This window comes from Xenopus laevis, chromosome 1L (genome assembly GCF_017654675.1).
Source record: "Xenopus laevis strain J_2021 chromosome 1L, Xenopus_laevis_v10.1, whole genome shotgun sequence".
NCBI lineage: Eukaryota > Metazoa > Chordata > Amphibia > Anura > Pipidae > Xenopus > Xenopus laevis.
Genome location: NC_054371.1, coordinates 17,848,257 through 17,863,948, shown reverse-complemented (window position 1 = coordinate 17,863,948; position 15,692 = coordinate 17,848,257). Strand labels below are relative to the sequence as shown.

Sequence of the window (15,692 nt, the reverse complement as noted above, 5' to 3'; positions counted from 1 at the left end):
CATATACTGTGGACTAACCATAAGGGGCAACACAATACATAGTTGGAAAGGATTTACTTTCCTTTCTGGTTCCCATTGTCACATCATTGCCCTGTATAAACATCAAAATAATAGCTGCTCAATTACTAACCAGAGTGTGTGTTCTATTAATCCACTCCTCAGGTGGTGGAATTTAAAGTTGCTTTTAGTAAAGTTACTGTATATATGTATACAGCTTTCAATCTGACCAATTAGGGGGCAGAGTTATCAAGGTTCGAATTGAAATTCGAATTTTCGAGTTTTTTTTATGGCCAAAACTGTCAAATTCGACTAGGGAATTGTTTAAATTCAAATTGATTTTTTTTTTTTAAATTTGAATTATATATTCGAAATTTATCATACACTGGCCTTTTAAGAACTCAAATTTGACTATTCACCACCTTAAACCTGCTGAAATGCTGTTTAAGCCTATGGAATACGTCCTGGGATCGAATTGGAGGTCAATCCTATTCACCCGAGTTGAACAAATTTGATTTTTTTTATTAAATTGCAATTAGTTGAATTTCGAGTTCTTGAGAGTTTATGGGAGTTTAAAATAACTCCCATGAACTAGAAAATCGACCCCTGGTAAATCAGCCTCTAGGTGTACTTTACTTTAAAAAATATAATAGTTTATAATTTTAAATTACTTTATTTCCTAGCAGAGCCAATTGGGTAAGCTGCTTATTATGAAATAAAGTTATCACAACTTAAGAAACGCTGAGCACTGCCATGAAGGCTTCCCACAATGTGCAGATAGTGTCATTGAAGTCCTCATTATTTGTAAAGTAATAATGAAGTTGTGTGTACCATATATACTCTAGTATAAGCCGACCCGAGTATAATCCGAGGTACCTAATTTTACCTACGAAAACTGGGAAAACGTATTGACTCTAGTATAAGCCTAGATACAACTACAGCCCTGTCTCCCAGCAGCGCACATTCTGCCAAAGCGACCCCCCCAGCGATCAACCGGACTTCTTTGCAAAGTTGATGGTGACAGAGATTTGCCAAACGGATTACTGTGTGCATTGTCCCACTGTCCCACTACCATGTGCAGAGGGTGCTGTTTGATATTGCCATCACTGTTAATCTTTTGTATAACCAACAGAGGGCGCTGTGTGATATTGCCATCACTGTTAATCTTTCGTATAACCAACAGAGGGCGCTGTGTGATATTGCAGTCACTGTTAATCTTTCGTATAACCAACAGAGGGCGCTGTGTGATATTGCAGTCACTGTTAATCTTTCATATAACCAACAGAGGGCACTGTGTGATATTGCAGTCACTGTTATTCTTCCATATAACCAACAGATGGCGCTGTGTGATATTGCAGTCACTGCTATTCTTTCATATAACCAACAGAGGGTGCTGTGTGATATTGCAGTCACTGTTAATCTTTCATATAACCAACAGAGGGCGCACTGTTATTCTTTCATACAACCAACAGATGGCGCTGTGTGATATTGCAGTCCCTGTTATTCATTCATATAACCAACAGAGGGTGCTGTGTGATATTGCAGTCACTGTTATTCTTTCATATAACCAACAGAGGACATTGTGGGATATTGCAGTCTCTCCCCAAGTGAACTGTTGGTATAGGAATGATTAAAAGTGACTGCAATCTCAGCTACTCGGGTCTGGTACCGTTGACCCGAGTATAAGCTGAGGTAGACTTTTTCAGCACATTTTGGATGCTGAAAAACTCGGCTTATACTTGGGTATATACGGTGTATATATTTCTTTTCTATAGTCTCAGGTCAGCAATTCATTGAGTCTCTATGAACTGAATCTCTGGTAAGAAGGCGATGACTTCAGGTGGAATTCTATTGGAACATGGTCAGCCCAGGCAATTTTATGTATATCTTTGGCATATGAGACAATAGGGAAAAAAAAGCATTAATTCTTGCTTGTGTTTGGTGAGGATATGAATAAAAAGTATATTGTTGGGTATTTGAATGTTCTATCTCCGTACATCCGGCATCACAGATTGTATATTGCCTCCCATCCTTGGAAACCACTAGGCAAAATAAGAAGCCCCAGCAGTAAGAAATATGGAGTCTCAATGTAACTGCCTTCATGACCCATCTTACAACCAAACTGAAAGGTAAAATATCATTGAATTGATTTTAATTTTGTCTCTTTGGTGAATAAAATGACTTGAATGATTGTTAGTATACTTCAGTTTACTAGATTGTTTACATTCAAAGTAATGAAGATGAGTGACCACGTCTCTGGATTGATTGGGAGGGGTCAACCTGTTACCCAGTGGCCTGTGTGTCCTGTCCATTCTCCAGGCTTCCAGTGGCAGATCTGGCTGTTTTGTAAAACTTAGATTTCTAATATATGTGCACAGTTTATCATTACTCACTATTTCTGATATACCTTCAATCCTCACATTCTTTCTCTTTGACAATCTTCTTCCTGACAGTTTTTGAGCCTCTTCCCTTAGAGCAATATTTTCATCTACCATTGTAGTCTGAATACAAGGCTGGGGAATATGACGTAGTAAGGTGTGTCCTAGAGGCATTCCTGGGACTGCTTCAATCTGAGCCAGCAGCACTGATATCGCCCACCCCCCACACTTGCTCCAGGTTGACCTTTTTGGTGTCAGAGCGGGTCAAGGTTGGGGGGCGCATCACTAGTGGAGAGAATGCTTTTGCACTTTCTGCACTAGAAGAGACAAATTTTTGTTTAAAACAACTGAAATTCAACTATTAACGGAGACATGTAGGATGAATTAAAAAAACACATTTTTGTAGGCAATTATGAGTAATATATTGTGTTGCTTCTGGTGCTAAAAATAGCCCCTTTATTAGAGCTCCCTATAGATGTTCACCGGTCCCTGTCCTTGTTTTAAATGAGGGGTGGGTGTGTCCTAACGGTCCCTGCCATAAGCACAGTAGGAGGGGGACAGCCAATCACAGCCCGGCACTCACACAAGCAAATATGTTTCAGTTTCCTATAAGGTCCTGCTAGCTGCTGATTGGTTCCTACACTACAGTAAAGTGAGCTGAGTGCCTGCAAAGCCTGGGAATTCAGGGAGCAGTAGGTGGAAGAGAAGGGAGGAATTATTAGGATTTTTTTTTTTAGAAATATTTTTAATGCTAACTTGGGCTAGGCAGACTAAAAGTAGTTAATGTCCAGCTAGTGATAAGAGCATGGGTTACATGTGACTCTCCAGGCTAAGGCCTTTGCTAAGTGGAAGATTTCAGGAACGGTTTAGTGTAACTACATCTCTCAGGCTACTGTGCAATAAAACTAGGAATAACGGACACCAGGAGGTTCTTATGGTGAAACAAAGGAGTGACAGTTTATTTGTACAAGACAAATATCCCCACGTTTACTTACAGTCATGAGGTATATACAATATATTAGTATGCTGAAACAGGTTGGATAACACTGAGGAACAGCTGAGGAATGTGACTCCCATAGGCATTGTAGTCAAGCAGTAAGAAACATCACCAGACAGATCACCAGACAGATGGTCCAGATCCCACCCAGAGGAGTGGTCAGGGAGAAGGAGTCTAAGACTGACACCCTATACACTGTGGTCCTATCACTAAAGACAATCTAGGAGCCTTGGGAAGCTACTCCCTGCTACAGATCCTCGATAGAGCACAAAGCTGCTCTTACTATCTTTACTCTTTAGCTCACTCTCCTAGAGAGTTTATAACAGATATAACCCTGTCTCTAGCTAACCTCGTTCCCCGACTCAGACACTAGAGGTTCAGGTCCCTTTAGGGCAATGGCTTTACCGTGCCTTGGTGTACCCAGGCTCAGTGGGAACAACCAGTCAGTCAGGACACCATCAGACAAAGAGGAAGATCCACCCCTTTACCAGTACTATATTGAAGTGTGGCAGGAAGTGGTCATTACACCTCTTGGCCAATAACTGGATAGGTGAAATGTAAACTAGATGCATGGGCTTTTGCCCAGCAACTAAGAAAAAGGAGGAAGGGTAGGAAATTAAAGCCATAGGGGCATTTTAACCCTATGGGTCCTTACATATTTAATAATCAGCCTGAAACACTACTTTTTTAAGCACAATTCTTCTATATATAAATGAGTATAGCGCATTGGTACGTTCTTATTTTTTGCACAAAATGTCTCCTCTAAAGTTACCAGTGGGGGCTTGCCTCATGGCAGGATCAGCCCTTGTGAGTCCCATAAAGGAGTAAAGTGCTTTTCCTTCAGGAAGGGGCATATTGTGCTTCCAGAGTCTCGCAGCTTCTTTGTCCCCATCTTTACTTTTTCCCCTTTGAGTAGATAAGTCACTTCTGGTCTATTGTACATTTGTGCATCACTCAGTGCTGATTACAGACAGAGGTCCATCTAATTGGCAGCAGCGGAACAGTCATCTCTGTAATTCCAATAACCTGTGAAACACAAAGTCTGCCTTCATGTTGTTCAATCAGATATTTTGCATCAGCAGAACTCTTGTCCCCCCTAGGGATGTAGCGAACTTGTTCGCGTGAACTTCGACCGTTCGCGTCCGCCGAATGTTCGCGAACGTCGCGCGACGTTCGCATTTTGAGTTCGCGTTCGATTCGAATACAAATCGTTCGACCATTCGACCATTCGAATTCCTTCGACCGCTAAAAATCGAACGATTTTAGCGGGTGTTCGAAGTTCGCGAACTGTTCGCGAACGTTAGCATTTTTTGCCGGTGTTCGCAAACGGCGTTCGCGAACACCAAATCGGCAGTTCGCTACATCCCTAGTCCCCCCTAGAGACACAGTTCATATGTTCTGATATACGTTTTGCGACTGGTCTATTAGTTTTATATTGAATTCAACAAATACAGGTAATTATATAGATACCGCCTGGGATTATTACTGGCAACAAATTCCTTCGATGGTTTCATAAAACTACAGACATGACAATGTGACCTGCCATAAAAATAACAACCTTTCACATCCAGCTAATTAGAATAATTTGTATATTTACGGTCCATAAATAAACTAGGGGACAAATACAAACCAAGGCTTTTTCCTTTCTTAAAATTGAAATCCGGTTGAGTGGGTAAAATGGTTTTCAAAATATGATTTTGCCTTAAAGGAGAATTCAACCCCCTTTCTAATAAAAACCCACTACCCCCTACCCTCCATAGTCCCCCTTCCTGCTCCCCCCCCACACAGGAGTTAACACAAGTAAATACCCCATAGCCAGTAATTACCCCTTGTTGTCAGCGGAGCTCACGGGGGCTATCTTCAGCTGCTTCACTAATCTTCGGGTTTTCTTCTGGGGCTTCGGTAATTTTTGACACATTCGGCACATGTGCAGTTGTAGCGAACTGGGAAAATGCTCCAACTGTACATACGCCAATACGGCGCTTCCTTACTGAGATTACCAAAGCGGCTAAAGATGGCCCCCGTGAGCTCCGCTGCACTGACTCTTACTTGTGTTAAAGGGGACCTGTCACACAGACATAAAAAGCTGTATAATAAAAGTCTTTTCAAATTCTTTTTTTAATTAAAATATCCATACCTGTTATAAATGTATTTAAAAATCATAGCTGTCAATCATGGAGGTGCAGGAAATTGCTTTCACCTTTTATGCAACACTTTCTAGAAGCAAACTGCACTCCCCACATTCCCCCCACCTCCCTTCTTGCCGCCTAATTGTGCAGCCAATTCATGGGCATCAGGTCCACAATTCTGACACATAAACAAGATTTTGGCTAGAAGCAAAGCTTTACTTAATTACAGTGTCCACATAATGGCTGCTGCCTGCTCTATGTTACTGTGAATGCTGAGACTGATGGAAACAAAATGTAAAGAAGCTGTATAGTATAAATAAAGTTTATTTTGCTTGACAAACCTTATAGAAAATAATTTTGGATTATTACTTCAGGTGACAGCTCCTGTGCAGGGGGAGCAGGGAGGGGGACTATGGAGGGCAGGGTTTTTTTTTATTAAAATGGGGGTTTAGTTCTTCTTTAAAACTCTCCAATGTTTTTGTAAATATGGGCTGTCCCTGGAATATCTAGTGATAATACAGGGAAAACCTGAGTTAGCGACTGATCTCAATTGTCCAGCACAAGAAAGTGTCTTACGATTACCTTTACTTTCCAAAAGATCCCTACAGTTAGCAGCCACAGCTCTATCATACACAATTTTAATATCTCCCTTTGTAGGAAACAATCCCATAGTGACATGGCCTGATGATTGATGGACTCCCATGTGGTACACAAGCGGCAACATACCTCCTAACATTTTGTAAATAAAAAGAGGGACAAAAAAGTTGCCGTGTGCAGTGCGGCAAACAGTTTTGACCACACACATTTTTGTGGCCACATCCCCTAATTACCATGTTAATTTTACAAAATTTGGCAGGTTATGAAAGTTTGAACACATTTCTGTGTTTTTTTTCCAGTTATTACAGTTTTGCTAATGAAGGTGAATTGCCCTTTAGGCTGTGAGTCACAGTTTCCCCAAGAGACCTGTTATCTTATATTGTTACAATTACTTATTATCTCAAAATTGTTACAAAAGTATCTTTTCTGCTGTTGTGGGCTCTCTTCCAAAAGCCAATTAAGTTAGAAACATTGTTTCTTTTTCTGCCTGTTCAGTGCAGAGAAAAACGGGACTTTCCAGTACAAACGAGGGACTGCGGGTTGAGCTGTCAAAAGAGGGACTGTCCCTCTAAAAACTGGACAGTTGGGAGGTATGCATGTGGCAACACTTGAAAAAGAGCCACATCGCTCGAAACATGTTGTATTAAATAAACCTGAGCCTGTTTTGTCCACAATTTGAAAGACTTTGCATTGTAGGAAACAATCCCATAGTGATATGGCCTGATGATTGATGGACTCCCAGGTGGTAAAGATTCTGCACAATCTTAAAAACGGACCAAAGGGAACACCCCGTAGAACATGCGTGGGATGACTATTATTCACATGGAGCACAGTGTTCTGAGTAATGGGTTTCCGGTACAGATCCGTACCATCATTTCAACATCGGCTGTAAATGTAATGTCTAAAAAAGGATATTTCACGTCTCATTAGTGAAAGAGAAACCCCAGCCTGTGTTGTTACAATAATGGACAAATTCCTCAACTGAAGAATTATCACCCTCTCAAATAAAAATCAGATCATCTATATAATGAAAATAACTAATTGCATGTTTGTGAAATAGATTAGTATCCCCGTACTTGAATATGAGGGTGCAAACCGCACCCCCATCACAGCCCGTCTCTTCTGGAGGTAAAAGGTACCATTAAACATAAAGTAGTCAGTACTCAAAAGGTAATATAAAGCCTGAATCAAAAAATTATTTTGCACATCAACATATGATCCAAAGTGTTCCAACCAAAAACTTATTGCAGATTCCCCCGATCCTGATCAATGGAGGAATATGACAAATATACATCCAAGGTTACCCACATATAAGATGACTTCCAAACTACATTCTGAATTTTATTGATACAATCAATGCTATCCCTCAGATAACTTGTCAACCTTAACACCATAGGTAGTAGCAAACGGTCTACATACTCTGATAAGGGTTCATTAAGGGAACAAAAATTGATATAAAATATGGAAAAACTTCAAATGAGAGTATGTAAAATGGAGGTGTCACTGTATATTCTCCATCTGAAGGCTTGATAAAGGGCTGGAATAGCCCGAAACGTTGCTTTGCTAGTGGCACGAATAAACAATTGATTCACATATCGGAATGCTGCTTATTGTATTACTGTGGATAGATTCCTTGGTAGAGAGGAACACAGCTGTGCACCCGACGCTTCAAAAGACGATATAATGTAAGTGTGGCATCACTACTGACTTTATTATAGTGACATACATAGAGGCATTTTGTCCAGCACTGTTTCCCATCTGAAGGCATTACTGGACAAAACACTCGATACGTAAGACACCTATGGTACAGTTTATTACACTATGAGTAAGAACTGAGTATAGTTTTGTCTTGCTCAGAATACAACATGGGGAGGCCCATTTATCAAAGTCCAAATTTATCTTATTATTTTCTGAAAACTTATTGATCAATACTTTTTCCCGAAGAATTCCAATTCGGGGAACAATTGTGAAAATTGTCCGAAAACTAGAATTGTACTAATTTTTTAGATTTTGTGTCCCAATTTTTTGAATTATTTACCCAAAAATTACTAAATCTTTGGATTTTTGCACAAAAACCCAATGCAGATCAGGATATCTTCGGGACTTCTCCCATTGATTTATATACAACCTTGGCAGGTCTGAGATGCTGGATTTTAAGATTCTTACTTTTTCCATAATAAATCATGAAAAATTTGAGGGTTTTTTTTTCACCAAATAATTTGATTTTATAGTAAAAAAAAACTGGCATTTGAACTTTAATAAATAACCCCCAACCAGTGTGCTGTAATGCTGCAATAGGGGCATCCCCAGAAACCCCTTTAGCTTCACATTCAGAGCGTGCAGTAACAGTATTGCATTTATGAACTGACAGCAGAAGTGACAAACAAGCATGACAGATACACACCAGTACATACAGATGGAGAAATGTCCCTTGATACCATGACTGCTCCACAGCACTTGCCTCAGACCATTATGTTTCTCAAAATGACCCGCATGTCAGTACATATCCTGCAACAGTACCAGCCAATGTAGGGCCAAATTACTAACAGTCAAAGTTGGGCAGTTTATTTGATTTTACAATATTTCCCTTATGAAGAAATATTTAATCAAAGTTTACAATGTGCTTTGATTGCACTTAACTGGCATTGCAAAGACCCTGGGGGAAGCACAGGGATGTTTAGTAAATAAGTATAACGGGCAGATTTATTAAGGGTCGAATCGAAAATTCTAATTTTCTAATTTTTTTAATGGTCAAAACACTCAAATTGGAGTTGTGAATTATGCAAACTCGATTTGAATTTTAATTCAGATTCGAATTTTGAGATTTATTAAACTCTTGCCGTTTAAAAATTCAAATTCAACTATTTGAATTCGAAATTAATTCGAAATTTCGAATTCGAAATTTCACTTTTGATAAATGTGCCTCTAAGTGTAAATGTTGAAACCCATTCACTGCTCAATACTTCCCCATCTTTACTATTGAAGAGAAATTAATCAGGGGGCTCTCAGAGCCCACAGGGGCTCAAACATGAGGCAAAATAAATTGGTTTCTCAATAATTACCATCAACCCCTTAGCCAGGAGGGCAGCAGAGTAAGAAGTCTGATATCTCAGTATGACCCATGTTATATGTGTGACTGAAGCTTCTATAGAAAGAGGAAGGAGGTTTTTGTTCAGCTCTGTATCACTGTGTGAGAGGGGGATTACCATGATACTGACAGTAATAATCTGCTGCATCTTCTGCTTCCATTCTGCTGATTGTAAGAGTGAAATCATTTCCAGTCCCACTGCCGCTGATCCGCTCTGGGGACCCTGTGTGTCGAGTTCTTGCCAAATAGATCAGCGGCTTTGGTACCTGCCCTGATTTTTGTTGGTACCAGGCTATGTAACTGGTGCTCCTACTGGCTTTACATGTGATGGTGAGAGTTTCTCCTGGTGACACAGAGACATAATCTGGAGACTGAGTCAGTACAATCTGCCCATAGGAACCTGAGGATTGGAAGTGAGAAGAACAAATCATAAATATCTACCTTTATACTACACCAATATATATTTTCTGAACTCTGTTATAATTTTCACTAAATGATACATAAGATACATGGAGGCTACACTCACCTTGGCTAAAGATCAGGAGGATCCCCAGCAGCAGCAGTAGATAAGTGGGATAAGACATGTCTCTATCTATGCACTGTGACACATACAGATCATTAATATGGCACAGGGACACTGGCACTTTTATAGCAGCTGCAGTTTAGCCACACAATGTCTCTATGCAAAACACCAACCAACATCCCTCTCACATCACTGACTGTGGATTTCCTGTGCTAAAAATATAAAAATATGTATCTGTATAAGTGCCACTAGCTCTCTGCTGGGCTCTGATACTTGTAATATGCAGGTAGCACCAATACTGGTGACAACGTACAAACTAAAACTCAAAGTTAGTTCACAATATGTCAGGTTTTTGCTATTAGGAAATATTTCATTCAGTTGTGCAGCTGATTGTACTTGTTACAATGTTCCTTGGAAAAACCCAGGGCTGTACATAAATCATCTAAGTGTAAATCTAAGTGATTTGCGGCGGCAAAACTGCTTGTGCCTTTATGCTCCTTCCTCAAACTTCCTGCAGGAAAATAAATCAATTAAGTCCCACAGAACCCACAGTGGCTCAAATGTAGAGGTTCAGCTTCAACCAAACACATGTCTGGATGTGTAAACAAAAGAGATTGTCAGTAGTGATGGATGAATAAATTTACCAGGCACAAATTCACGGTGAATTTCGAAGTTTCGCCGCCAGCGAATAAATTCACGAATCTCCCGCAAAATTTTGCCGGCGTCAAAACAATTCTGGATGCTCGACCGAAAAGTCGCTTGTGTCAAAATCGCGAGCGCGTCAACACTATTTGACTTTAATCAGAGCTTCAAAATTGACGTGAGCAACTTTTTCGTAAATCTCCAAATTTCACGTTTTTTCCGTAAAAATTTCAGATTTTCACGATTTTTCCGTGAAACCTTCCAATTTTCAAATTTTTTTGGTGAATTCGTCCATCACTAATTGTCAGTACTGAACCCTGACACCTTATTTGGGGAGGTTAGGGGTAAGTAGTCTTGCAAAGGCCAGGCTACTTTGTGTATATGATGAAGGGCAAATAGAGGGTTACAGTAAAGGCTACATATAAAAGGGCACGAGGATACTATAGTTGTATTACAGAGCACCTGTTCCCTGAAATTTCATCTAAAAATTCACCTGCAATGAATACAGACAATGGTTTGATGAACAGAAGAAAAAATAATATTAGTTCAGCAGGCTCATCCTTCACCCTGTTATCAATAAGAGGATTTATCAATGTCTGGCACAAAGCAAATTAAAGGAGAAACAAACACCTTATTAAAAAAAACCTACCCAACTACCCCGGGCAAATGCCCCTAACTTTTTACTTACCCATCGGTGCAGATTCAGGGATCGGAGTTCATGGCAGTCATTTTCCCAGTCTTCGGTAATCTGAGAATGAGACCAGCGAGGCGGCACATGCGCAGTTGGAGCAATTTCCCGGTTCGCAACAATTGGGCATGCACCGAAATTGACAGAAATTGCTGAAGCAACGGAAGAAGACCCGGAAGATGGCTGCCGTGAAATCCGATCCCTAAATCTGCACCGAGGGGTAAGTGAAATGTTAGGGGAATTTGACCGGGGTTGCAGTTAGGCTGGGGGGGAGGTCTATGTGGGTTAGGGTGCTGGATTATGGAAGATCTGTTATGGCAGCTGGTTTGTCTTTTCTTGGTTTTGTCAATAAAACAAAGTCAGAATGATGTCATTTGGAACCATTTTTGAGACAATGAAAAAAGAATCCACGATTCCAATACTTCTATTCTGATGGTACAAGTAATACCCGGGATACCCATAGTCATAAAAACAATGCAGTCCACATGCTATCATATCTTAATTCAATCCATTTAGGGGGCACTGTACAATGGCAACTGAGATAGAGCCTTCCACTGGCAAAAACAATGGGGGTCCAACGTCCAAATATATTGCACTGTATTGTATTATATTATATTGTATCAACCAATTTGTAAAATAGCTTTGCCCCACACACACACCAGCACTATCACATGGAGCAGAGGTAACCTTTGTCCAAGGGAATCTGGGAAAGTACCCTCTGGATTTGAATATTTATATTTTATAATAGACTTTTTGAATTCACATCCTCTTTTGTACCACAACTTATGGGCAGGACCCCTTCCCCCAGCTAATTACTAGAATACAGAAATACTGTATAAAAACAAGATTTTAACAGGCACTCCCTCTGTTACAGAAACCATAGGGTAACAATAATGATACCCCCAAGATATCCTTGTAATTGCCTCCTCTCTACCACTTGGGTTCCCTAGGGGACAGTGCAAGAGTTCAATAACCAATAGTCACCAATGTTTTTCTGATATATATAATCACGTTTACTCTTATAGTCTGGTCATTTTAAAGTGTGGAAGATGCAGAGTACAAAAATTGGTCAACATTCCCCTTCCAAATTTCTGCAACATAAATGCTATGTTTCGATGCTGGTCCAAATTTCTTATTAATCTGCAAATATTATTATTATTATTACCATGTATTTTTACAGCGCCAACATATTGTGCAGCGCTGTCAGAAAATGGTGTCAGAATGAGTGTTCCATGTCACTCGTTCAATTTGCACATTTAATTTGAACATAATAAAAAGGTTCATGGCACAGTTAGCTTATTCCTTGTAGGCATTTATCAGCCAGCGGAAAAGCCCCCAAATCTTTCTAAGGCGGCTGTCATTCTTTTTAATAGAAATCTGTTCTCATCAGCAGGATTCAGGCACCAGTTCCATGAACCAAAGGCAAGTGTTAAACAAAAGCTAAAAAGCAGTTCTTTATTGTGTCTATGACCTGTTCCCTGAACATCTTTTGCAATGATTACTCCTTCACTACTCCTCCTTCACTACTCCTCCTACACTACTCTATCACTTATTGGTGCTAAGTACAGGTCAGTGTGAAAAAGTTAAAAAAACTGATTGTGCCCAGTTTGGCACCTTGCACTATGCCCTGTCCTTTGTAAAAAACTCAGTAATCTTTTGATGAGTAGTGATGGGCGAATTTATTTGCCAGGCACGAATTCGCAGAGAATTCCTGCGATTCGCCGCCAGCCAATAAATTTGTGAAACCGCCGCGAAAATTCGCCGGCATCAAAAAAACAAAATGGACATTTTCGCCAGTGAATGTGCGCTGGCATCCAAAAAATGGACACCAGCGTCCAGAACGGATGCCGGCGTCAAAAACGAGACGCTGGCGCCGTTTAGTGAATTTTTCACAGTTTCCCTGAATTTCACGGATTTTTCAGCGAAGCAAAACAGCCCAAATTCGCCCATCAGTATTGATGAGTATTTCACATATGAAAAGCCATATACAGCACATTTATAATCTCAAGGCACATGCTGGGCTTAGCAGTTTGCAGTCATATATTAGGTGCAGGAGAGCCCTGTACTCGCTGTTTGCATTGAATAAGTCGTAAGTAAAGGGAACTAGTTAAGTGTTCCAGTTGCACCAATTGAAACGTGTACAAATGATGTACAAACATGCAATTATTTGCCATTAATCAGAACAGGCTGATTGTGTGCATTGGATCTTGCTGCAGGTTGCTTTGGAGGATGTATGGACACAAGTACATTTTCACTTTGAAGGCAGCGTGCAAGGTGATCATAAAATGTCATTATTGTGTCAATGCCTTCTTTCCTTAAAGGAGAAGGAAAGGCTAAAATTAAGTGAGCTTTATGAGAAAGGTCTATATAAATACACCAGTAAACTCTCAAAGTAATGCTGCTCTGAGTCCTCTGTCAAAAGAAACACCACATTTCTCTCCTTCTATTATGTACTCATGGGCTTCTGTATCAGACTTCCTGTTTTCAGCTTAAACCTCCAGGGCTGGGGCTTGAGCATGCTCAGTTTGCTCCTCTCCACTAGTGATGGGCGAATTTGCGCCGTCGAAAAATTTGCGAATTTCGTGCAAAATTCGCAAAACGGCGAAAAATTAGTGGAACGGCGCCAGTGTCTCGTTTTTGACGCCGACGCCCGTTTTTCACGCCGGCGCCCGTGTTTGGCGAATTTTTGCCGCGAATTTTCACGGGCGTTTCGCGAATTTATTCGCTGGCAGCGAAACGCGCAAATTCACCGCGAATTCGCGCCTGGCGAATAAATTCGCCCATCACTACTCTCCGCCTCTCCCCTCTCTTTCCCACCCTCCCTGCTGTAATCTGAGCCCAGAGCTATGAGTGAGCAGGGAGTATGGCAGTTGGTAGAGAGCTTCTAAAGCTGTTTACTTGGGTATGTTAAAGCATTCTGAAGAATAAATATAGTTTTATAGCTTGCACTATTGTGGCTAAATCTGTTGGCAATAAACTGTATTGGTAGCTTTCCTTTTTTTTTTTTTTGAGCACAGAGACCTGTGACAACCCCCATGAATATAGCGCTGTCTGTCATATTCACGTTTTAGCCCATACAACTGTCAGGCAAAAACAGAATGTGAATATGCCCCAGTCTAAAAGTATCCATATACACGGCATTCATTATATACGCTCATATGTAGATGGGTTAGAAATGTTCTATTAGTAAACAAGACACCTAGAACTTAAAAGTAACAAGCAGCAGAGTATGTTTCGGACAAATGGGAGTGATCTCAAGATCTTCTAGTCCATTTACAACATAGAGAACTCTGTAGGATGAATCCTTTACACAATGACTATGGCTCACATTGAAATGAGGAAGGTTTTTGTTCAGCTCTTTATCACTGTGTCAATGGGGTATAACCCTGCTGGCAGTAATAATCAGCTGCATCTTCTGCTTCTATTTTGTTGATTGTTAAAAAGAATTCCGTTCCATATCCGCTGCCGCTAAATCGTTCTGGGGTCCCTATTTCTAGGGTGCTTGTATAATGCATTAGCAGCTTTAGTGGTTGCCCTGGTTTTTGTTGGTACCAGGCTAAATAGCCTTTGACACCAACACTGGCTTTACATGCCATAATGAAAGTTTCTCCTGGTGACACCGACACAGAGGCTGGAGACTGAGTCAGTACAATCTGCCCATAGGAACCTGAGGATTCAAGGAGAAAAATAGATAAATTCAATTTGAACAGTAAATGGAACTTGCTTAGTAATCTGACTGATACCACAATAGTTTATATTATTCTGCATGGTTTAATGTTTGGAGGGGGCAATCTCTTACCTTGGCTAAAGATCAGGAGGATCCCCAGTAGCAGCAGCAGCAGTAGATAAGTGGGATAAGACATGTCTCTATCTATGCACTGTGACACATACAGATCATTAATATGGCACAGGGACACTGGCACTTTTATAGCAGCTGCAGTTTAGCCACACAATGTCTCTATGCAAAACACCAACCAACCCCACAAACACATGCTTAATGCCTTGCTTAGTGAGTCATACCCCCCAACTGTCCCGTTTTTCATGGGACTGTCCCGATTTTGACAGCTCTACCTGCAGTCGGATTGTTACTGAAATGTCCCGACTTTGCGGCAAATTCACTAAGCGCCAAAGCGCCTAACGCTAGCATCAATTCGCTAGCGTTGGGCATTTTCATTACTTTGCAAATTCACTAACGAACGCTGGCGTAAATTCACTAGTGTTACTTCGCACCCTTACGCCTGGCGAATTTGCGCAACGGACGTAACTACGCAAATTCACTAACACGCGCAGTGTACTGAACGCTACCTTTTACGCTAGACTTCCTTCGCCACCTCAGACCAGGTGAAGCGCAGTAGAGTAGATAGGGATTGCTTCAAAAAAAGTTCACATTTTTTCAAAGTCCCAAAAAACGCTGGCGCTTTTTCTATATTATGGGTGATAGGCTGAAAAAGAATGACATTTTTTTTGGGGCTCCCCTCCTTCCCCCCTACATTTCCTAACTCATGGCACCTTAACTATACAGTGGGCACATGTGTAGGGCAAAATAAAAATGTTATTTGATGTTTTGAAGGTTTCCCAGGCATTTGTAGTGCTGCTACATATTCCTCCATTGAAATTTGAACTTGGCGCCATATGCAAATTAACCATCGCTAG

The 15,692-nt window shown here is 40.6% G+C and overlaps 2 gene segments (V, D, J or C); both read right to left on the bottom strand.

Annotated features, from left to right (window-relative positions):
• LOC108697575 overlaps positions 1 to 15,692 on the bottom strand; it is a 321,745-nt gene that overhangs the window by 142,164 nt on the left and 163,889 nt on the right.
• LOC108719515 lies at positions 8,613 to 15,023 on the bottom strand. The segment is given in 2 exon segments: positions 8,613 to 9,586; positions 14,839 to 15,023. Coding segments are annotated over 2 exon segments (369 nt in total).